General features: G+C 55.4%; 1 protein-coding gene across 1 annotated transcript in view; it reads left to right on the forward strand.

Moving 5' to 3' along the window:
* CHCHD6 (coiled-coil-helix-coiled-coil-helix domain containing 6) overlaps window positions 1-23,140 on the forward strand; it is a 200,881-nt gene that overhangs the window by 163,261 nt on the left and 14,480 nt on the right. Inside the window, exon 6 of the mRNA XM_012732221.1 lies at window positions 6,730-6,800. Within this exon, the coding sequence (XP_012587675.1) occupies window positions 6,730-6,800 (71 nt within the window). The remainder of the gene's footprint in view (window positions 1-6,729; window positions 6,801-23,140) is intronic.

Here is a 23,140-nt window from a genome sequence, read left to right on the forward strand (position 1 = left end):
GGCACATCACAGAGAGCCAGCGAGGAAGGTCTGGAAGAGAGCGTCCGAAGCAAGGTCTGACCGAGGGAACGGGAAACCCGGAGGGTGCATTCTCTCTGGCGCCCATCCTGCCGGGGCCACAGCGCTGAATACAGCAAGAGCTGTGGCTTTCTGTGTCCCCGGACCCTTCGCCAACGCCGGCTGGCTCCTGAGCTTTCAAACCCAGCAGGGCCAGGACCGAGGGAGTTACGCTTCTCCCTGACCATCCGCCCCAGCACTGCTCGGGTCCTCGGTCCCCAGGTGCTCCCTTTAGAATGGAAACTGTTGGGAGTGGCCGAAGATTTACTGACAAGGACTGAATTAGGGCGTTAAAGAGTTGAGCCTTGCATCCAAGCTTGATAAGGTGGTAATAAACTGACCTTGCTTCCGGGTTGGGACTAGCTTCAGCTAACGAACTGGGCCTCACATCCAACTTTGATAATTAACTGGGCCTAGCATCTGGGAGATACAGGTGGGAGGAACTGGGCCTAGCATCAGGGGGCACAGCGATGAGTCACCCCTTTGGAATGTGAACCTAGAATCTATGTAAGAGGCCCTTCCCCCCCTACTGAGTTGGCAGTAGCTGCGGACCCCACCCTAGGGGCTCCGTCTCAGCCAGCTGCCGGGGAGCAATAAACTCTGCTTGCTCAGCCTTTCTGCCACCCGTCTTTCTGTCTTTCTTCCTTGTGGCCGGTCACAGAAGTTGGAACAAAACAGAAACCAGCCCACACACAGCAGCCCCGGCTGAGACCGCGCAGGGCCTTCCCGCGAGCCTGCCCGTATCCTGCGTCTGTTCTCCTCTGTCCACCTCCCAGCTGTGCGCGCCCCGCTCCCCCAAGTCCCACCTCAGGACCTCCCCCAATCTGGTTTCCCTGTTCACATCACGCACATCTCTGCCCCAAGTCACCCAGCAGAGGGGCGCTGCCTTCCCGGGTCATCTGTTTATAAAGCCGCGCTCCATTTTGTTACTCCCTGTGCCTTTCACCTGCTGCAGCTTTTCATGGCACGTACCATGGAACGGGAATGTTTGTTTTCTCGTTTTTCCACATCTGAACTGATAGTTTGGTAAAGACTTTACCTCTCTTCTTCACTCTTGAACTCCTTGAACTTCCTTGGCAGAGAAAGTCTCCATAAACAGTGGGCACTCCATAAATACCTACTGGATGAACGAAGCACAAATGAGCTGTATGATAGGCTGAGCAATGTGCTAAGCATGCTTGCACCCTTAATCGTTGCATGGCCAGAGCACCCCTAAAAGGTGGGAAGGTGTTTTCCCCATAGGACCTGAGGGAGTGGGAGTCACCCTCCTGTGTCCCCACAGACCCTGGACAAATGGTGGGTGACTGGCCACTCAGGATGGCGGGTCATGGTGGCAGGAGTCCACGTGGAAATGGAAATGCTGTGTCCTGTGCCTAGCGACAGCTTCGGAAGTGGAGACAGGTCATCTGGCAACAGCAGGAGTTCAGAGCTGGGCCATGGGTGAGATCACATAGCTGCCGTGGAGAATGGGCAGGGAAGCGGCCTGGAATGTCAACAATGACAAGTTTCGGGGAGGGCCCCCTGAGGTTGGAGCCCGGAGTTGGCCGCAAGGGCTAAGTGTGTCACAAGAGGGGCCGCACAGGGGCCCAGCTGGGTGAAAGGAAGCAGGTGTAGGAAAGGACCGAGAAGGGGGTAAGGGGGCACGGCTCCGGCCTCTGGACACGGCAGAGCTTTGGGGGAAGGGGAGCTGGTGAAATCCGTGGTCAGTACTGGGAGGGGCGACAGTCTCAGGGAGAACCTTCTGGCTGGTGGAGGCCACCTCAGCTTGGCCACCCTGTGAGCGGCGGGTCCCTGTTTCATTTGTACCACGGTGCTTGCAGCCACAGCAGAACTGGGCCGGCCACTTTGCCTGGCTCAGAGCATTTTGTAAAATGCTTTCACTTGTGGGGAAAAATCCCTAGTTCCCAAATCTCAGCTCCATCCCTGTGGTCTCCTCCTGGCCCAAGTCTCAACCGCCCCGTGTCCCTGCTGGCTCTGTCCTGAGCGTCCACAGAGCACCCGATGCCGCCTGGCGGCCCAGCCAAGACCTCCTTGTCGTGCTTTCATTCCTTCTCGTGCTTTGAGCCTCCTTCACGCACCCAGCAACCTTCCGTCACCGCCCTACGTCAGGCCTGGCCCTGGGCAGGGGTCAGCGAGCAGAACAGGTGAAAACCCCTCCTACAGTTTCCCTGGAAGGAAGCCTCCCGCTTTCAGCACTCCCAGATCTCACTTCCAAATATATTTGTTGGTTAATATGCATTTGGGTGTTAAGCTCTTAAAACATTTATTAAGTGTTTACTCTGCGCCAGGCACGGTTCGAAGCGTTTTACACACATTATCTCATTGACATCTCTGCCGGTTCCCACCAAGCTGGTGGTGGGAACAGTTCTCGTTTCACAGCCGAGAGGCAGGCACGGCAGCCTCACATAGGCCTGTGGGGGCCACACGGACAAGCTGAGTTGTGGGGTCCCTCCTCGGGGACCCCGTGCGGCTCAAAGCCCCACATCCTGCCGCACTGGCCTGCTGCTCGCTGGTCCTGGCACATCCGCAGGCCTAATGTTCCTGCCAGGAGAAGAGCCTCACGGACGCGTCTCTGTGCACAGGGGGGTAGCTAATGCTGGACACTCGGGTGTGTGACTTTTGGGGCACCAGACCCCAAAGTCGCTCCCTTCTGAGTCCTCAGGGCCCCTCATTCCGTGTATGGGGTAGTGGGTGAGTGCCTGTCCCCCTCGCGGCCCGCATCCAGGCTCCACCACGGGGCAGTAGAGCCATTTCCTAGGCCTGCACGGTCTCCCTGCCCTCCCCTCTAAGCGCCTCGCTCCCCTCACCCTCAACACTCTCTTTTGATCTCACAAATCCAGGCCCTTGGAGAAATCAGACAGTATGAAATATGAAAACTGCTTGGGAAGTAATTGAAGAAACACTGTGACTTTTGAAACCCATAGAGATAACACTCACACCTTCTTACTCACGTTATTTAATTTTTAATGGCAGATTTAATTAATGGAGATCAGGTCTTCTGGTTTCAGATGTGCACACGGAGCAGCTGGACGGGGGAGGGGCAGCTGTCTGTAGGGCGAGGAAAAGGCCCCCAAATCAGGACTCTCAGGAGCCCAATGGGAACGGGACATCCCCCAGAAATAATAGCTCACGATCGCTGGGTGCTCAGTCGTGCTCTGCCTTCCAGGGCCCGCGCCCCGCAGCTGACTCGGAGGTGGGCACCAGGGCTCCTCCCGGGCTCAGGCCGTGCCTCCGCCAACACTGGGGTTATCCTGCGGGGGAGTCCCAGGTGCCCCCTGGTAGTGCGCTTCGTCGCCCAGTCGTCCACACAGCTGCTCGACTGTTCTTTCTAAAATACAGACCCATCCTGACCCTCCCTTGCTTAAAAAAAGAAAACCTTGGCCATCCTTCATTGCCAGTGAGCTGGGGTCCAGGCTCACAGCCCGCAGCTGAGACTCCCCGGCCCGGTGCCTTTCTCTCCAGCCCCTTCCCTCACCCTGGCTCCTGGTGCAGCGATACCATCTGCCATCTGCCGCGTGGTGCCCCTCGCTGCCCCCGGGGCTGCTGCCTCACTTACGAGACCCCCCTCGTTACTGGCTCATTTCTGCTCATCTGATCAGGCTCGGCCCATTACAAGTAAGCGTGCCCTTTGACCCAAGAGTTTGACTTGAGCGTGTACCCTTTAGACACGCTCACCCACCACAAGTTAGCGATGCGGAGATGTGCCTGTCAGCGCTGTAGCCAGGGAGACGGGGAAAGGTGGGGCTGCTCACGTGAGCTGGGGCAGCCGGGCCCGCAGCGGATGGCTGCTCACGGCGCAGCGGGCGAGCCAGGGGCGGAGTAAGGAGAGCGCGGCCTGTGCGGCGGGGTGAAGCTTGTTTCAGAGCAGTGGCTGTGTGTGGCCGAACTTACCGTGCACGCACAGTGGAGGAGGGCAGCGTGCGGGGCCTTGGGTGACCCGTGGCTACTGGCCCCGTCCCCTCTGTATGCTTTTATCTTTTTCAAAAACATTGCTTCCTATAAAATAAAATTTAGTCCTCGATGCAGGCGCCTGCTCCAAAGGTCTGAAGGTCCCTGCCAGGCTGCCCTCTCGGGTGCCCCCGTGGCACCTGGGGATGTCTCGATGACTGCCCACTGTACCCACGGCACGGCATCACCCGCAGGTCCTGTGAGGCCGGGGGCCGGGGGCGCTTTGCTCCGAATCCCCCGACACTCTGCGGATTCTCAAGGCCCCCGATGGTGGCAGGGTCCGGGAGCCTGTGGAGTGTTCTGCTTTCCCCAGCAGCAGGCTGGTTTCCTGCAGCAGCCTCTGGAGGGCCTGGTGGGTGTGAGGGTCGAGACGCAGAGCCTCAGGGGCCGCTCAGCCCTCCCAGCTGCGAGCTGTGTGCCCAGGAGCCATGGTGGGTACATCCTGGGGTCTGCTCAGACTGAGGGTGGGCCTGGGCAGGAAGGGGAATTCCGGCTGCGTCATTCTGGAGACAATAGAGGAAGCTGCAGTGGGGTAATCACAGCTACTTCTTGGCCTGTGGGCACTTCCTGTGACAAATTTAGCTGACCACACACTTGGTCTGCAGTTGCAGTCAACTCAGCCGCTCACCGAGTACACCCGGGTCGGGCCCCGTGCTTGGGGAATTGGTGTCAGAGCCAAGGTGCTGAGTCCTGTCAGCCTGCTGGGCCACGTCTGGGCCTTGGGCGTGCCCAGAAAGGGTTACTGACAAGCAGTGGGGTCTGGGAGACGGTGGCCAGACACTTCTGCAAAGACTTGAGGGCCTGAATCACGCGGCCTTCTTGTGGGAGAGGAGACAGACCAGGGTGGTGGGGGACCTCAGGTCGGACACACATCAGCTTCAGTGGTGTTGTGGTCGCGTGGGCTGTGGTCACTCCCGGGAGCCTGGCGCCCTGTGGCGCGGCCCGCCTGCACTAAGGTGTCTCAGCCATTCCGTGAGGGAGGGGTTCTCATCGCCCCACCGGGAATAAGGCTCAAGCAAGTGACTTAGCCAAAGAGCGCAGCCAGCATGTAATTCCAACGTGGAAACAAAAACTTAGGTCTGTGACTGTGACTGCAACGCTGCACAATTGGGGTGACCGTTGGGGTGGTTAGCAGGTGTGGTTAGGTGGGTCTCCCCCAGAAACCAGGGGAGAACATAGAGTTCTGAGCCTGTGTGGCCTGAGGCCACTCACCTCTGAGCTCCAGGAATGGGCGGGCCAGACTGAGTCTAAGCCATCCCCATCCAGGATGTCACAGAGGAGCTTCTGCGCAGAGCGGGGAGAAGGGGAGCCCCGATTTGATCTGTCCCTGTGTGCTTGCTCCTTCTGCCAGTACAGCACAGTTTGGGCGGCTGACTCAGACCAGATGAGGAGAACCCTGATCTCTGGGCTGGAACACTGGGGCTCCAGAGAAAACTTGCTGGTGACTTGGGTCAGCTCAAGCCTGCACCAGGTAGGCAGGCTCCTTGTGGCGTCTGCTGTCGTCTTGTCGCGCCTCTGGGGACGTCTGCCTGCTGGCCCAGTCACAGGCTGTCCCCTGGGGTGGTTTTATTATCGAGACCACTTCCTGTGGGAAGTCAGTTCACCGCGCATGAACCTCTCAGTGCACCACTGTGTGGTGATAGTTGGGGTTGGTCAGCAAGAGTGTTTATGTGGTTCTCCTCAAAAACGAGGGGAGACCTTGGGTTTCTGAGCCTGTGTGGCCTGATGTGACTATTTACCTCGGAGGCACACAGACGTCAAGTGACTTATCTAGAGTCACACAGTGGTGGGCCCAGGACTGCAGCCCAACTGTTTTGTTCCAAGCTGGGCCATCCATATGCCATCCTGGCAGGCAGGATAGAAGTGCCTGCCTCTGGAACCTCCCTGCCAGGCTCAGGGGAGACAGTTGCTGTGCCCATGAGCGCAGTGGCTAGGATGCACAGCAGGGCCCATGCCTCACTAAGAATCAGACACTTGCCCACTGGCCTGTGTGGCTTTGGGCAAGTTGCTTCACCTCTCTGGGCAGCAGAACCTGGCTATAAAATAAAAGTTGGGGCCCTCCCTGGTGGCGCAGGGGGTTAAAGCACAGTACTAAGAAGCTAAAGCCACTTCAGCATGAGTTCGATCCCCCACCCCGGAGGTGACCACAAGGCACGGCAGACCTCTCCCGATCCACCCGCTGCTCCCCTCAGCAGTGGACTTCGACAATCTGCCTGTTCTGCTCCCCACTCTGTCTCTGGTGAAGCCTCTCCCCACCCCTGCTCCTCTGGACAGTACCCAGTTCTGTATGCACAAATAAATAAATCTTAAAAAAAAAGGTTGGACCAGATCCGGACTCACTGAACTCCTTCTTTACAGACATTAAATCCTTAAGGCTCTGTGGGTCATACAGTCTCTGCTGGCACCACTCTTGACTGCCGGTGTGTCAGTGAATCATGAGCATGATGTGTTCCAGTAAAACTTGTATTTACAAAAGCGGGTGGTGGGCCGGTTGTGCGCATAGGTTATCCGCCTCTGCACCAGGGGATCCCCATGTCCTTCAGCCTTTGCTTCTCTAGGATGCTGTGGCTGTGGTGGACCCGTGGTGGGAGTTGATCAGTCAGCAGTCTGCTTTGATGCCGGTCAAGAAATTAACATCTGTCGATTTCTAAGGTGGTTGCCTCCCAGGAGGGAGCCAGAGGGAAATTTCCATCTGGGGTAACCGGTCTGCTTTTCTCTTTGTAGAATGCCGAGATGTACAAACTGTCTTCACAGCAATTCCATGAGATGGCTTCGAAAATCGAGGGCATGCTAAAGTAAGAGTGTGTTTCTTCTTCTTCATAAACTTAGCCTGTATTTGTAAAAGGTCCCACATGTGGCTTGAAACCTGCCACCACCTGCCTAATTTCAAAATTATCTAATAACACAGATGGCCATCTGTTCCTCCGTCCTCTCACCTGGTTGCAGGCAGCCACTGGTCATTTGTAATCAGCTCCCTCCCTGGCAAAGGGGTAGGGGTGTTCTGTGGAAGGCTGGCAGAGTTGTTCCAGGCCCGGTGTCCTGCGGGCCCCCAGGGAGCCAGGCAGCGGTGCTATGCCTCCTCCTTTTACAGTGGTGCTTCCTTCTGGACAACCGTTGCGCCTGACTCTCGGCCACGCTCTGGCCTGTCAACACTGAGAGTGGCTCTTGCTTAACACCCCCGTAGGACTGGGGCTCAGGAGAACTGGGGCCCTTGTTTTACCCCAGTAGGACTGGGAACACGGGCAGCGCCTTTGGCTCACACAGCGCTGAGCGCTGCTGTCCGTCCTGTCTGCTGTGTGCCTGCGCCAACAGGGGCAGCCAGAGCCTCAGGAAGGGGAGGCCGAGCCCGTGTGTCCGTCACGGGCTACGTGGTTCAGGGTGCGGGTCCCAGGCAGGTCTGTGGGGTACAGGGATGGGGGAGGCGGGGCGGGGAGCAGGGCTTGCGCTTTGGTCCTTTGTGTGAGACGGTCCCTGTGCACCCATAGCATGTCCAGAAATACCAGGGTCTCTGGCACCCTCCTCCCCTGTCAGGGGTCTCCGCCCCAGGAATGCAATGGGCGTTCCCAGGCAAAGCTGTCACTGTGCAAAGGGTGAGGGGATGACTTTGGCACCACGAGAGTAGAATGGCAGAGGGAGGCTTGGATGACGCAGAGGTGACAAACTGCTTCTAAACACAGCTGCCGCTGAGAGCTGTGTGAGGCGCCAGTCAAGGCAGCGGGGACAGATGTATGTTCAGGGGACCCGGGGAGCGGCGCGGACACCGGAAGCTGGATGTGGTGGGACCGACTGCAGGGTAGATGGGAAGGGAAAAGAGGCGTCTCAGAACTTCAGCTGCTGGATCAGTAAGAGGAGACTCAGAGAGAGAACTTCCAGCAGGCAGATGGAGACAGAAAAGCCCTTGCATCTGCCTGCCGGGACCCCGGAGGCCCGAGAACGAGCCAGCACAGCCACGGGGCTGCGAGGAGCCCAGGGCGTGGGACCTTCAGCAGAAGCCTGCTCAGGGGGCCGAGGCGGGAGGGGGTGGCAGCCATCTGGGAGTGTGAGACCTGGAGGCCGGCAGAACCAGCAGGGGCGCTCTCTCCGCAGCCCCGCATGGGACACGCTGCCGGCTCCAGAGGGCTGGCCCTTCACCTGGACCCGGAGACCTGCCCGGTTCTGTGGAAGCAGGCAGCTTACTCCAAGGAGCGGGCACTGCACCGCCTGTCCTTAGCGCTGCCTGCCGACCTCCCGGTGCCTCAGTGGGTGTGACTGTGCCGTCATCGCCTTTCTCGTCCTATGCCCTCCAAATGCGAGGGGGGAAATGCGCCATCTGAGCAAAGTATAAGGGCTTTGTGTTGGCTTGTGCCATCCTTGGTTAGAATTAGTGACGTGTACCAAGCCCATTACTAAGAGCCAGGTGCTATGCCAGGCGCTTCAGCTGTGTCCTCTCATCTGCTGCTGTTGGTTCTGTTTCACAGAGGAAGGGCCGGGGCTAGAGAGACTGACTGACTTGCTCACCTTCTCGAGACACAGTCACTCCTGGTTGCTGTCCAGGCTGGGGTTCAGCTTACCTCAGCTGCTTCAGACCACTGTCCCTCCTCACTGCCCTTAAAGTCTCTCAGAGTGAATGACAGGCCAGGAAGAGGGGCCTCTTACTGGTTTTGTGCCCTTGGGCAAGTCACTTAACCTCTCTGACTTCCTCTTCAGCAAAGCAGAGCTGACATCCCCTTAATGCTGAGGTGAGAGACCATGTGGGAAGCAGACCAGGGATGTCAGCCTTGCTGGGGAGTGTCAGTGAGGCTGCTATTCATAATGTCAGTTACTTGAATCACTTGATCTCGTTCATTCACTCACTGTACAGGATGCCTACTGATAACCAAGCAGCATGCCAGGGCCCTGATAACCAGGCGATATGATAAACTACATGGCACCAGCAGCTGCCAGCAAGGAGCTTACAGTACTCGAGTAATGACAAACATTTTGAAAATCATTGCACAAAAAGCAGTTTCCTACAGGATTGTTGGTCATGGTAATGCACTAGGGATGAAAACGAAGTCTAATTAACAAACACATGCCCAAACCCCTAGCCTGGAGTTGTACTTGGGGGACACGTTCTGTCTGGAAATGACGTTCAAATTGACCACTGCAAGATGATTAGAAGTTGGCCAGAGAAAGGACGGAGAAAGAGTATTTCAGAGGGCTCCGTGAGTGCGAAGGCCCTGGCCAGCACATTTCATATATTCAAAGAGGTGAAGGAGCCAGTGTAACAAATGAGGTGAGAGAGACCAGAGACAGGACGAAGCTCCAAGTCAAGCAGAAGCCAGACCACACCGACTTTGTAACCACATAGAGATTTTTCTTGTACCCTAAGCACTGAAATACATTTTAGTTTTTTCTTCCCGTTCAATGAAATACTGGGTTTTGTGTCTATTTTCTCAGGCATATTAATCACATTATGTTAAAGTCATCTGAGGGTCTGTTTTTGCTGCCTATTTTTTTTTTTCCTCTTGGCTCTATTTCTTTCTACACTGGGTAAGCCTTGATTGACTGCCAGCACCGTGCAGAGAAAGCACCGAGGCTCTGGTGTGTGGAGTCGCACCTGGCTTAACCTCCAGGAGGATACTTTCTGAAAATGTGTTTGCAGGTGATTTTATCACTGTGAATGTCACTGAGAGTGTGTTCACAAACTGGGTGCTGTGGTCTATCTCACACCGTGGCTGTAGCGGGGTCCCCATTATCCATGCAGTTACTGGTCATTGACCAAAACCTCATCATGTGTGACTGTTTTCTTCTGCCCTGACCCTTCATGGCCACCTAAAAGATGGCAGGTATCCTTAAATTCCGTGGTCTGAGCTGACTCAAGCTTGTCTGCAGTTTTGGTAAAACTCAGGCTACTTCTGATTCACCTCCTGTCTCTTGGGTATGACTTTCCAGAACTCTTGGTAATGGGTGAGTTCTAAACCCCTATTTTTGCTTCCTTGGAACAATGAGACATAAAATTCCACTGTCTTTCACTGGCTTTTTACTTAACTTCTTAACCTCTTGTCTTAAGTAGCTCATGAATCTGGCAAATGCTGTAGAAGAGGAAGCAACAGAGTATTATCTCTATTTAGTTTCCTTCTCTCTAGAATCCTGATCCCTCAAGTCCTAGCTGCCTTGGTAGAGAAACAAAACTGCATTCTCTCTCTCTACCGGCTGCCAGATTACCGGAAGTCCTGCTGGCTCCCACCTTTTTGATGAAGCTTTTTGCCTGACTCTCCATCTCCCTTCCTGTGTACCAGGAATAGACAAAAAATCCAAGAGGAAAGTGTTTGCAAGAAGGAACACTCACCTCTGCAGCCTCTTCTCTTCACCATCTTGACCCTTGGGTTCTGGTTTCCTGGTTTGTCTCTGTCTTTAGATGCCTTCAAACAGCTTTTTTTTTTTTTTTTTTAATTCAAACCTTGAACATTTTTTCTCAGTGGAGGACATTTTCTCTCACAGGCTACTCCACTGCAGCTGGGGACAGCTTTGGAGTGCTGACTAGAGTTTGCCTGGTAGAACAAGCAAGTACTCAAGCTCAGTACTTCTCATGAATCCCTGGTCATGCTGGCCAGTGACTCCCTGGCAACAGGTGACTTGCCCAACATTTCTTGAGCTCACCAACCTTGGCAGGGGAAGAAAGGCACCTGGCAGGAGATGAGTGTTGCCAGTGAGTCAGACATGCAAGGTTTGTGGACCCTGGTTTTGGACAGTCCTACCACTGGGATGCAAACGAACATACTGTTCATGTCCGAGCATGTGTGCTGTGTGCAGGGGACACGCGTTAGCATACAAGCACTCTCTCCCGCACAGCGCGCAGCAGGAGGGTTGTTCAAACTTTCTGAGGGTAGAGATTAGGACCCCAGGGAACATCCTGCATTTATTGTGTCACATCTATTTTTTATGGCAACCTTCAGTCCTCTTCCCGTGGGATTCATTCAGAGCCCGTCTCGGCTTCTCCCTGTCAGGAAGCTTGTACAGTTTTCCCCGACCCCACAGAGAGCCAGGCCTCAAAGAGGTTAGAACAATTGAGTTGAAGGAAGAAGGTTATTAACTGCTTCCGGAAACTGAGTCACTGTGCTCCAAAGACTTTGATCCAAAGAGGTCTGATTAATGTGGACACAGCCGGCTTGGAACACGCTCGAGCTGTGCTGCCCTGGAATGCCTTCGCCCTCCCCAGGAAGCATGGGTTTAGTAAATAAACTGTGTGTGTGAGAGGTGTGGATGGACCTACCTGAGAGGATATATTCTTTTCAGTTGGCGTTTTGTGTGTGTGTGTGTGCATGTGTATGAGCTAATGACAGATGAACAGTGTAGACAATGGTCATTCAATTGAATTCCAAATAATATGTCTCTCTAGCCTTCTTCAGTCAAGGCAACATTCCAGGTAGTCACAATTCACAGGTCATTTCTGTATCTTGCTTCCCTACTTTTTTTTTTTTTTTTTTTTTTTAAGATTTATTTACTTATACATTCAGAGCTGAGGTACAGGCCAGAGGTGCAGGGGCCATGAGAGGATTCACCAGAGACAGAGTGGGGAGCAGAACAGGCAGACTGACGTAGTACACTGCTGAGGGGAGCAGCGGGCGAGACAGCAGAGGTCTGCTGCACCATGTGGGTCACCTCCAGGGCCAGGGATCAAACTGGTGCTGAGTGGCTTTAGCTTCTTAGTGCTGTGCTTTAGCCCACTGCGCCACCAGGGAGGGCCCTCACTTTCCTACTTGACCTGACCTTTCTAATGAAGCATTTTCTATTCAGTTTCTATTTCTATTCAATTTATCAACATATGTGGTTCAAACTGATGCGCATGACTCTCTGCAAGGCTAACAAATCAAAGCTCATTTAAATCATTCATCTAACAAATCAAGATGCAGTTAATACATTTTTTTAAAGAAACACAGGCACCGTCCATCAGCACAAGCGGCTGTTCCACCAGGCACTTAGTACCGGGTATCCGCTTCAAAAGGCTCATGAGACCAATGCCTGTCTTGTCCCATTTTGTGTAGGTGACAAATATGTCACTTAACCTCTCCGTCTCAGTCTCCTAGTCTATAAAACAGGGACAGTGATGGGGCCTACTTCTGTCAGGCTTTTCATGAGGCCAACTGTGGTAACTGGAAGTGCTCAGGCAAAGGAGTATTCAGCCAGGGGGTGGCACAGTGGGATCGGAAGTCGGGTCCCTACGAGTCTGAATTTGTTCTTTCCTCTTGCCCTGAGATTCTTACCCTCGGCAGTTATGGGACAGGGAGTTAAGCTGCTTGCTGACCAGCGGCCTGTCTGATGCTGGGGCTCTCTGCTTTCCTCACGTGCCATCCTCATCCTCCAGCTCACCACTCTGTGGTGAGTGTGCCTGCGTGTGTTTGAGTGTGTGCCCGCCTCTCCGAGTTCCCCAGCCTTTTGAGGTGTTTACTCCTATACCGCTGCTGGCGGAGGTCTGCCTCTCTTCTAGCAAGGCAAAGAAAGCTGCTTGGAGAGCGAGTTGTCAACAGCGGCAATGTTGGGGTAGCCTGTGGAAAAGCCAAACAGAAGATACGAGGTGACTGAGCTCCCCAGGACACAATCCTCTGCTAGTGCTGTGGGCGAGCGAGGGCGGCTCACCTTGGAGAGCTTCAGCAACTTCATCCATGAGAGGAAGCTCTAGGCTTCTTGCCTTTGCTCCCATCCTGTGCCCTCGGCAGACATCACCAGCGGATCCCAGCAACCGGCTGCTGGAGTCGCCCTAGCACAGCACTGCAGCAGCTATTTGGGGTCCGCTTTTGAGCTGAAACCTATTTGCCATCCGCGAACGCCCAGATGAGCGTTTTCAATTCTGAGACTCTGCATGGCTCCTGATTTTGGAACACCGTGCATTGAGTTGTCTTTGCATACCCTATTTTCTGTCTAGAATGTCCTCCCTATTTATCCCTCACAGACTGTGCTTACCTGTCAAAAGCCAACCTGTAGCATCTATTCTTACTGTTTGTCTTACCCAGACAAATAGTAAGGTCAGTCCAATACCTTATTTTCTCAGCATGCCACTGCCCAGCTTAGTTGTGATAGATGCTCACCCCGTGAGTGCTGGGTGGGTGATACCCATTGTGTGGGATGGAAAAAGACAGCTGGCTCTTTAAGTGCTTTTGGTAAAGGCTTCTGGAACTCGAGGCAGAGCCCTATGTGGGCAGGGGCCTCACGAGGGCAGGGCTTTGAGGGCAAACAGGTGAGGTACAGATTCCAGCGGTGCCTCCTGACAGGCGGCCTGCGTCAGATGACGTAAGTGCTCCGAGATACACGTCTCTTGCTCCTGCGGGTGGTTTGGAGAGCAGCGTGGGAGAACCTGTCATACACATAGTAAGCATTCAGTACAGCAGGTATTATTTCACAAAAGCTCACGTTTTGGAGAGAGAGGGAGGGGAGTAGCCCAAGGGTTAGCCCCAGGGGCAGGCAGTGAGCGAGTCACCAGCTGTCTAAGAGGGGCCATGAAGGAAGGGGAGACCCCAGCATCCTAGAAAGACCCTCAAGTTTTCTCACAAGCAGTCTTGTGAGGGAGGCATCTCAGCCCCATTTCCAAGTGCGAAAAATTAGAGAAAGCCTCACTGTCTGTTCTCAGGCAGTGGAAAAGCATAGTCCGTGCGACTCTAGAACTTGGAGCGACAGACTGAACAAGCTCCCGAGCTGGTCTGGACAGAAGCTGGCGGCATCTTGGGTGACAAAGCAAGTGTGGTTTGCTGTGTGGACACACATGTGACACATGCACACGGCAGCACACCTGTCCTGCAGGGCGGGTAACTTGTGGGGTGTAGAGACAAGACTGAGGGCGCCCACGCCGGAGGGCAGGCAGCGGTCTGTGGGCTGTGCAGGATTGGAAAAAGGCTCCCAGGCAGCCCTGACCGTCTCTGATATTTATGTGCGTGCTTGCATGAATACGGAGTGTATACACACACACACACACACACACAGCTTGTGTTCCTGAAAAATTAAGAATATAACGACAAGAAACGGGATGATGACATGTGGGCTAAGGAAGAGGGGTTCGCAGTACACGTGGGCAATCGGGTAGCCGACTGACAGCTCACAGTGACCCCGGGAGACAAGACCTGCCTTGAACTGCGCTCCCGTGTGTGTGAGTGTGTTGAGCGCGCGCTCCTGTTGCTGCCTCTGCGCGTGTGCATGTGGACGTGAAGACGGACGGGTGTGGGTGCTGGGTGTGCGCGCGAGGACATACGTGTTAGTGTGGCATTGTGTGAAAGCGTGTGTGCATGTGCGTGAGTGGTGGGCTGCGTGGGCATGCGGGGGCGTGCCTGGGAGTGTCCACGTGTGGGTCAGTGCACGTCTCGCACACATCAGCCTGCATGTAGTGAGCGGGTGCACACACGGCCTTGCGTTTGTGTACGTGAGGGCGTAGGTGTGAGCACACAAGAGTGTGTGCGCACGGTGGGGTGTGCACGTGTGTGAGCGTGTGCACGTGCAGGCGTGTGTGCGTGCGACTCTCTGGCGCGTCTGTCTGTTCTTGAACTTCCCCTCCTTCCAAGACTGGGGCTCCCCAGCTAGGGGTGTGACTCGTGTTCAGACGTCCGGTGTGACATGTGAGCGTGATTCTGGGGAGAGCTAGAACAGAACTCGAAGTTCTGGGTCAGAAGCCCAAGGCCTGCGGGCTGGGTGAAGGCGTGGGCCCGTTTCCCTCCAGGCCCCCTTCACCCACCCCCGTGGCGTCCGGCCGCTCACATGGGCTCCTGGAGGAGGCTGATGTGCCGCTTCACGTTTCAGCAGGGAGATTGGCGAGATGGACCTTGAAGCAGGTCAGGTGCTTTTTGCTAACAGGTATACGCGAAGCTTCCTTCAGGAGTGAATTGGGAACTGTATTGAGCAAAGGAAATGTAGGAATCAGCCAGCGGTTTTCTCTGCGTTCTGTCTGAGGCACCATAAATAATGCAGTGCTGGGTTCCTGCTATTCCCTGCGTGCTGCTCAGGCATGGGGTGCAGAGAAGGGGGTGGGCGGGTGCTCCCAGGGATTAGAGGCTTGAAAGGTGCTGGGGAGGGAGCAGGCTGGCCAGAGGATGCAATGAATTCTCTGAGGAGACACTGACTGTAGCAGGATTCTGGCCTTGAACCGCAGCTTGAAAGTTTAAGTTAGACCTAGATAAAGACTTCCCAGGCTCGTACTGAGAGATGACAATGTCATAAGTGAGGAAAGGGTCCTCTCCTCTGGAGAGATTGAAGGAAAAGCAGGAGCTCCCCTCCACCCTGTTCCCCATCTGATCACCAAGAGCAGAGCGCCCCTTCTTCTGTGTCAGCCCTCACCTGTCTCAGCCTCCCAGACCGACTTCCCTGACTGCGGATAAAGCCCCCCACCTCCAACCGCTGCTCCCCTGGAGGCGATGGCAAGTTGATCCTGCCAGAGGCTTCAGAGATGATTCGCCTTTGCGCTGGGTCAAGGTGGTCTCCGCAGTCTGGGGGCCATGTGAACAGAGACTCGGCGGCTGGGGAGGGTCTTTCCTGTGGGTGTTACAAGAAGGTGGGGACACAAGCATGGGGGAGGAACAGATACCTGAGGGGAGGGACGCGACCCAGCTGTGGATGGAAGGGCAGGCTGGCCCCGGATGTGAAGGGCCTTCCATGCATGCAAAAGAATTTGGAATTCATCCTACAGGCAGCGGCAAACTATAAAAAAGCTTTTAAGCTGGGAATTGATATGATCAGATTTGTGTTTTGGAAAGATAACTGGCAGCATCTGGGAGATGAAGCAGTAATGGTGCAGAGGGAGGCGGGAAGTTGGCATAGACGCTCGCGGCAGCCCCACCGCTGGCAAGTCTCTCAGCCCGGCATGCTGCTGGGGCGCAGGGGGCCTGCGGGGCGCCCTCCTGGGCGTGGACAGGGCTCCTGCGCTCAGGGCAGCAGGACAGACAAGTGGTCAGCAAATTAAGCTGAATAGGCCAGTTGATGAGAAGATGAATTGGACAACAGAGTAGAAGGGCCGGGCCTCTCTCCATGGAGGGTCGGGGCTGGCGTCTGCTGCTGGAGCAGAGCTGAGCCAGGAGAAGGGGCTGTGCAAATACCCGAGGCAGGCTGCAGCGCTTCCGGGGAGACCGCGTGCCTGGTGCAGAGCTTCTGACTGAGGAGCGGCCAAGTGCCACAGACCAGGGCGGCTCCTGACCGAGGCTGGGCTGAACAGCGTGTCCAGAGGACCTGCCCGGCGCCTCGCGGAGCTGGGCACAGAAACGGGGCTCCCTGGCTGTTGCAGTACCTGAGCCGGCGAGGGCAGCCTCTAGGAGGATTGTGGGGACAGTGGTGTGGGACAGTCCGGTTGCGTTCCAGTGCGGAGCGTGTAGCTATCCCCGGGCTGGCCCAGGGCTCTGACCGCGGGCGGCAGCCCCCGGCTCGGGTGTAGCCGTCTCCTGGGGCAGTCAGCGCCCGCCCTGTGCTTTCTTATTGCTCAGAGATCCATGACTCAGGAAACTGGTCTTAGGGACCACAATTTGTTAATCCCTCCCTTCGACCAAGATGAAAACGGCATTTCATTCCCAGCTCTATTAAGGGACTCGCTCCGGGAATAAAGCCAGCGTCCCCGAAGGCGGCAGCTGGGGGCTTTTCCTTTGTGCGACTTTTGTTTTCTTTTGAGTGTTACATTTAGATTAGCTTCTGGGGATTAAATGTTATTACAGTTAGAGGATTTTTCTTTAATCGGTAAACAGTTACTGCTTAGCTTCCTCATCGTTAGATTTATTTCTGCAAGTTCTGTTGACTCCACTGTTCTGCTCCTTAAGAGAAAAGCTGACCCGTGGTGGCCCTTCTGCCCGGGAGGTACCAGCCCTCCAAGCCGGGACCTTTCTCTCTACCCTCGGGTGGGCCGAGGCGTGGAGCGTGGCCCTGGGGGCCCATGCCGCCGTCGGTGCAGTGGGAGTGAAGATTTCAGAACACTGTAGACAGTTGTTCACCCTCAGCTCCCAAGACAGCACGCACAGGAGATGCGGTTCTGAGTCACTGCAGCACCCCTGCTGGTGCACTTGGGGTCATCTAATCCAGCCCCAGACTCAGGGTGCCCCACCTCTGCTGGGACCGGTACGGTTTCCAGCCACCCTGGAGGCCTCTGCCTGCCCTGAGTGCTAGGGAAGCCTCTCTGGTGGAGCCCAGAGCTGCCTCTTAGCAAATTCTGCCCCCAGGGCTTTCCAGAACGTGGGAGATGCCTTTGCCCTGCCAACCCTGCAGGTATTTGAAGGGAACGCTTATGCCCCCCGTGTCCCCCCCTTACCCCCCCCCCCGTTTGCCCTCTCCTTCAGCACTGTCCTCCCAGCACCAGGACCCACTTCCTGAAGCCCAGGGGCCACACGCCGGGCGTCCTGGGTCTGTCTCTTCCTGTCTCCTGGTCGCTGCAGCACTGTGCTAGCTTGATTGTCCACTGTCTTGTTAGCAGGACCCCGACCTTCATGTCAGACTTCTGGCAAACTCATCTCCACTCATGGCCACTAAACGCTGGCCTGGACTTGTGGTCAGGACCTTCTGTCTAGCACCGGTCCACTTCATTTTGAGTAGGTTCAGTCTAGCCCCCGAGCAGACTGTTCGTCCTGTGGGTTTCGTCATGCACGATACCCACCGTCCCTCCCGCCTCCCCCTAAGTCGGAGGTGGAAATGTTAATTCACACAGGGCTGAGGACAGAAGGCCCAGAGGACTCCTTTCAAGCTACCCTTGTCCTGGTAGGACCAGTGACCCAACCAGTTCCTAGCACCCTTCCTTGAACGTCCAGCCCACCATGCCCAGCTGCCAGGTCAGACCAGGGAGGCGGAGGCTGGCGCTGCGGCCTGCCTAGCCCGTGACCTCCGCTCCAGGGAGCGGGCGCGCCGGCGCAGTGACCGGCTTCCGGCAGGCAGGCTCATCTGCCGCAGCACCCCTGTGCCGGTATTCCAAAACCAACCTCTTTGCTGAACCTTCCAGAATCTTACCTGGGCTCCGCCTATGTTTTGTGGATTTAAAAACCTTGAAATTGGAGACTGTTCCTTCCCCGTGTTCCTCATTCTTGAAGGTTCTCTAAAGATCACCGGCAGTGTCTTAGCTGTCCAGGACACAGATTCTCTTGGTGTCGCCAGGCCCCGGTGCCGCGAGGAACGGGATCCTTTCCTGTCACTCTCCCCGCCCTAGGCCTACCATGCTTTCTGGCCCGTCTTCTGGGAGGCAGCTGGGCACTGTGGAAAGACGTGGACTCCACAGAAAGACGTGGACTCGGAAACCGAGGAAGCCGAGGGCAGCACTGGCCCGGCCACCGTCTCGTAGCCCGCAGCTTGGTCCTGCCAGCCCCATTCCTCGCCTGCAGGCTGTGCTGAGGCTGGGCAGGGAGGCTCCCTTCTTCCCCCTCACCCTCTGCAGCCCGCGGCCCCCTCTCCTTTGGGCGCAAAACGGGAAGCAGCCCCTCACCTGTTCTTGCTCCCCGTAGCCTCACAACTTGGGGTATCTAGAACGAGGACTTCCTGTCTCACTGCACTTCCTGCTGTCCAGCACAGGCATCTGCATAGCCGAGGCTGCCTTGACCCAGAGTCAACCCCTGCGCGTGGGGTGATGGGTACTAGGATGTGATTCCCACTGCCTGCACCCGGCACCCTTGCCCCAGCCTGGCCTCACCCTGCAGGGCCAGGACCCCTCTACCGGCCGGCCCTTCCCAAAAAAACAGTCAAGGCCCTGGGACCCTCGTGAAGTCACGCTCGGATTTCCCAGGTGCTAGGAGCAGAAGCGTCTTTTTGTGCTTCGGCCGGCTTGGCGGAGTTCCGCACAGGGAGGGGAGAGGCAGCTGTGACTTCCGTTTCCATTCTGGGCGTGTTCGTGGGCCCACAGGCCCGCGCGCTGACTGGGCCTGGCCGCTCAGAGCTGACCCCTGGCCGCGGCAGGCTCCCTCTGGTCCCGGTGAGTCAGGCCCATGCACTGAGGCCTGCGGGGTCTTGTTAGGATGGTCACGGGGACACAGGCGCCTTATTGAGGGGCTCAAGGAGGCTTGAGGAGCAGGTGAACTTTGGCCCCAGACTCTTCCAGCCCAGCCAACGTTTCTTCTGACCAGACTCCCCCTTAACCTGCCCCCCGAGCATCCCAGGTAGACCTGCCTCATACCACTTTCTCCTCAATGCCTCTGCCCCCCTCGAGCCACCGCCAGAGCACATAGAGCTCTCGTTCTCCGGAGATCTGGATCAAGTCAAACACCAGCTTAAAGGTCTCTGGTGTTACCTGCATGTGAAAGAGGGCTCAAGACAGACACCCACAACAGGCAGAATGGGACGCTGCTCCTCCCCTGGAGCACTGCCCCTGTCTGGGGCAGGGAGACTTTCTTACCCCCATTTTTATGATGAGGAAACTGAGGCTCAGCCTGGTTAACCTGCCCGAGGTGGTTGGGCTGGAAAATGGGGAGACCACCCTTTCTCGTCCACAGCCTGGGGGCTCTAGTGTCATCCCATAGCCACCCAGCGCTCAGGAGGTCACAGCTCGTGTTCATAGGGCCACAGGGGCTCTGGTGAGGGGGTGCTGTGTGTTCGCGCAGAGAGCAGTTCCAGAGCCTTCTGTGACCCCTTAGCCCAGGACACCTCTCAATGGCAGGTCCAGTGCGCATGTGCGCTGATGTGGAGTCATGGCAGTCTATAGGCTGTGCGCCTCAGACTCCCACGGAAAGCAGAGTCCAGGGCCTGCCCCCGGCTTGGGGCACAGAACCTGCACCTTAAAGAAACTCCCAAGTGATTGTTCTAAGCTCTGGAGTTTAGATCAGTTGCCAGAGTGAATGTGTTCCAGCGAACAAATTAATCTCTTCCCCAGAAAAGCCCCTTGGGAAAACCAGTAAATCCATCCCAGCTTCTGAATTGCTCTGGCAGCCCTAGAGCTGGGGGGGTCGGGGAGAGGGGGTGGCGAATGCCTTCTCCTGCAGCTAGAAATCCTGCCTGGACCCTCAGCTAGACCTCTACAGATGCAGGGCATGAGTCTGGAGAGCCCGCAGCCACCAGCAGTCCAGCGGGAGCGAACACTGTCCCCACCTGTCCCTCAGTTGGTAGGCTGGATGCAGGCCCTGCAGGTGGGCACAGCCAGTACCTGGCTGGCACTGCAGCCACCCCTGTGCCTCTGGCCTGGCACTGCCAGCCTGCCATGAACATATGTGCCTGGCCACTTAGGCTGTTTACCTAAGCATTGATTCAGCAACCTCTCGGGGTGGTCCCCCTATTTAAGGAGTGCCGTCCTGGTGTGATGGGGTCAGTATCTGGGAAGCTGTAGGAAAGCACCTCACCTGTGCATGGTCTGGCAGGTGCATCTCTGCCCACTCCGGCCCCATCTGAACCAGGGCGGGGCCAGACCACATGGCCTCTGTGTGTTTGTTCTTCCAGAATGGAAGCCTCCCGAACCAGGCCTGCTCCCCACCCTGCAGGGGCAGGCCCTCTGCGCCTGTGCCCTCTGAGGCATCTGTGGGACCACGCCCGGCACAGGATGAGGGTGAGACGGCCTAGGGGGCATTCCTGAAGTGATATTCTGGTGGTGGTGATGACTGAGAAGAGTTCATTCTTCTAGGGCCCACGTGCATGGGTTAAACGCCCCCGATGCTATACCTCGGCCGAATCCCGCCCCAAATGCCCCTGACAACAATAGTGATATTCTTCACTCCAATTCATGCTTTTAAAAACTTACATATGGAGTGAATAAAATCCTCTTTAGAAAACTTTGCCCCTTTTATTCATCTTTAATACATGAGCCGTGTAAAACTGCAGCATCAGAAAACCCCCTCTTCCTACGCTCACGCGTAATCACTCACAAACTCTTCTCGTGCGTCACACACACTGGCTCACACACACACTCACTGACTCATGCCTCACACACACGGCCCCTAACCAGATCATCCCAGCCCGCAGCTACTTCCCTGTCGGCGGTGTTAGCCGGGCCTGTTTCCCGAGGCTCAACGTCTGAGAGCAATTGGAACGAGCCACAGAAATCAGACCCCTGGAATGCACACGCGGAAATGTGCCCTCGTCGCTACATGTACACATATACTTGCTGCTAAAGAGGCTCCATTAGTCGCCGAACACAGGAAGTTCCTACCAGCCAATTCCTTAAGGAGGTTATGTTCACTTCTGGGCTGTCAAAGATGACTCTGGCTTTCTAGGTTCTGTCTTTGAATTTCCTTGGAATAGATGAATTGCCTTCCAGACTTTTCCACGATGACAGTTGTCAGGAATGCCCGGGAGTTTTACTTAAGCTAACAAATTATTTCCTTCCCCATTAGCTCTACAAACAGGCCCCTAATTAGTGAATTGGCTAATAGCAGTCGCCTCTGGGGTCCTCGGCCTGATGGCTCTGACTCGGCCGCACCCCATGTTGCTGTCACCCGGCGTCTGCCAGGCTCAGCTGGGAGTCAGAGCTGGGGAGCTGGTGCATAATAACCCCCATTTTTGTCTTTGACATGGTCTCCTTGAGTCGGGTAAATGAATTCCCACCTCAAACAGGAATGAATTTCTAAAGACGGTTAGAAATAGTGACTTTTTGGCTTTCTGAGAACGGAGGACCAGAGGAGGGGCTCTCCTCAGTCCTAGATGAGAAAACAGTTTTTACCGCACACAGTTCTCTGTTTTCAAGATGGGACTCGTCTGATTCAGGAGCTGTTTTGGAAAGAGCGTGTAACTTGCATGTATTTCCCAACCCCCTGCGCTGTCTCAGGTTAGACAGGGCTCTCCCAGCCATGGCAATGCCCTCCCCGAAGGATGGCAAGGTTGGCATAAAACAGAGGGAGCCCGTGCGTCTCTGGTGTGGCAGCCCTTTCTCTGTGCTTCTTCCTGCTCCTCAGGACCTTCTTTTCTCCAGATGTAAGGGCACTCAGGTCCGTCCCCATCGGTGTCTATCCTGACTGCTAGGGTGATCTTGAACTAGGGACGCGCCTGGAGCATGCCAACCCGCTGACCTGACCCAGCCTCTTGACTAGCTCACTCGAAGGCTGGCATCTGTCCCAGCTCACTCTATGCCCAGTTAAGTTCCAGCTCACTCGATGACTAGTATGAGCTCCAGATTTGCTTGCCCCGTTAAGTCCCAGGCTCACAGGATCACGGGTATAGCTCCCAGCTCACTTGATGACTAGTGCAAGTCCCAGGCTGAATGCAGGGATGGTGACACCATCACGTGGGTGCTGCAGCCTCATCCGGGTGCTGTGTGTGGTTGGAGAGTGCAGGGCGGTGACAATTGTGACAGAAGAAACTTTGCATTCAGCCTTTGTTACTGTACCAATTCTTGCTACATCAGCTTAAAAGCAAGTGCAGCTTAGTCCAAATGCCTGTTTAAGCAAAGGCCAAAAGTCTGTTTGAGGATATAAAGGGGAAACTAGGATGTTGGGAATATGAAGCTTGCAGCTTTAGTTGTGGATGTAAAATTTATGACACTTTACATACAGTAGAAATGAGTAGTGAAGCTACATTTATTTGTTCAAAAGTAGCAGAAATGCATCTTGAATTAAAAAAAAAAAATCATGAAAGGGTGATTATACAGCACAGCAAATCTCTAACCTGGATTAAACCGAATTGTTGAGAAGGTAAAATGCTAGCGTCAACATGTATTTCGAAAGAGGAAAGAACAATTCTGGGTTGGGTGGGGAGAGCTGGGTTCTCGCTGTTGCTTGGGGCTGATGTGACAGGAAGTTGCTGGTTCATGGCCCAGCAGTTCACATAGCTGGAAAGCCCTTGGCCACTACGCACAGCACGTTTATGTACTTGACCCACAAAAAGCGGATCACACAAGACATCTCCAACCAAGCGTGACCTGCGTCCGTGAGCCCAGCTAGTGCCACTTGGTTCGCTCCCCTGGGTGGCAGCGGCTCCTGCCTCTTACGCTTGCGCAGCCCCCAGGGCATTCCCAGGTGGTCCTGGAGCCTGGAGAACCTCCTGACTACCTGCCCTAGGTCCTGAGACAGGTGGTTCACTGTGCTCAATCTGTTTCCTCACCTGTAGAGAGGGGTTTATGAAACACTGCCTTTGCAGGCTAGAGTGAGAGGAAAATATAAGATATTCGTAGAACTCCTAGGGCAGGGCATGGCAAGGTGCCAGTAACAGTGAGACCTGGAATGGCCAGGTGCGGTCCCCACTGACCACCCGTGTCCATTGAAATGTGACTCGCTCAAACAGATGTGCTGTTAGTGCAGTGTACACATTGGGTTTCAGAGACCTA

The sequence above is a fragment of the Condylura cristata genome, unplaced genomic scaffold (assembly GCF_000260355.1).
Source record: "Condylura cristata isolate star-nosed mole 26May11 unplaced genomic scaffold, ConCri1.0 scaffold00033, whole genome shotgun sequence".
NCBI classification, from domain to species: domain Eukaryota; kingdom Metazoa; phylum Chordata; class Mammalia; order Eulipotyphla; family Talpidae; genus Condylura; species Condylura cristata.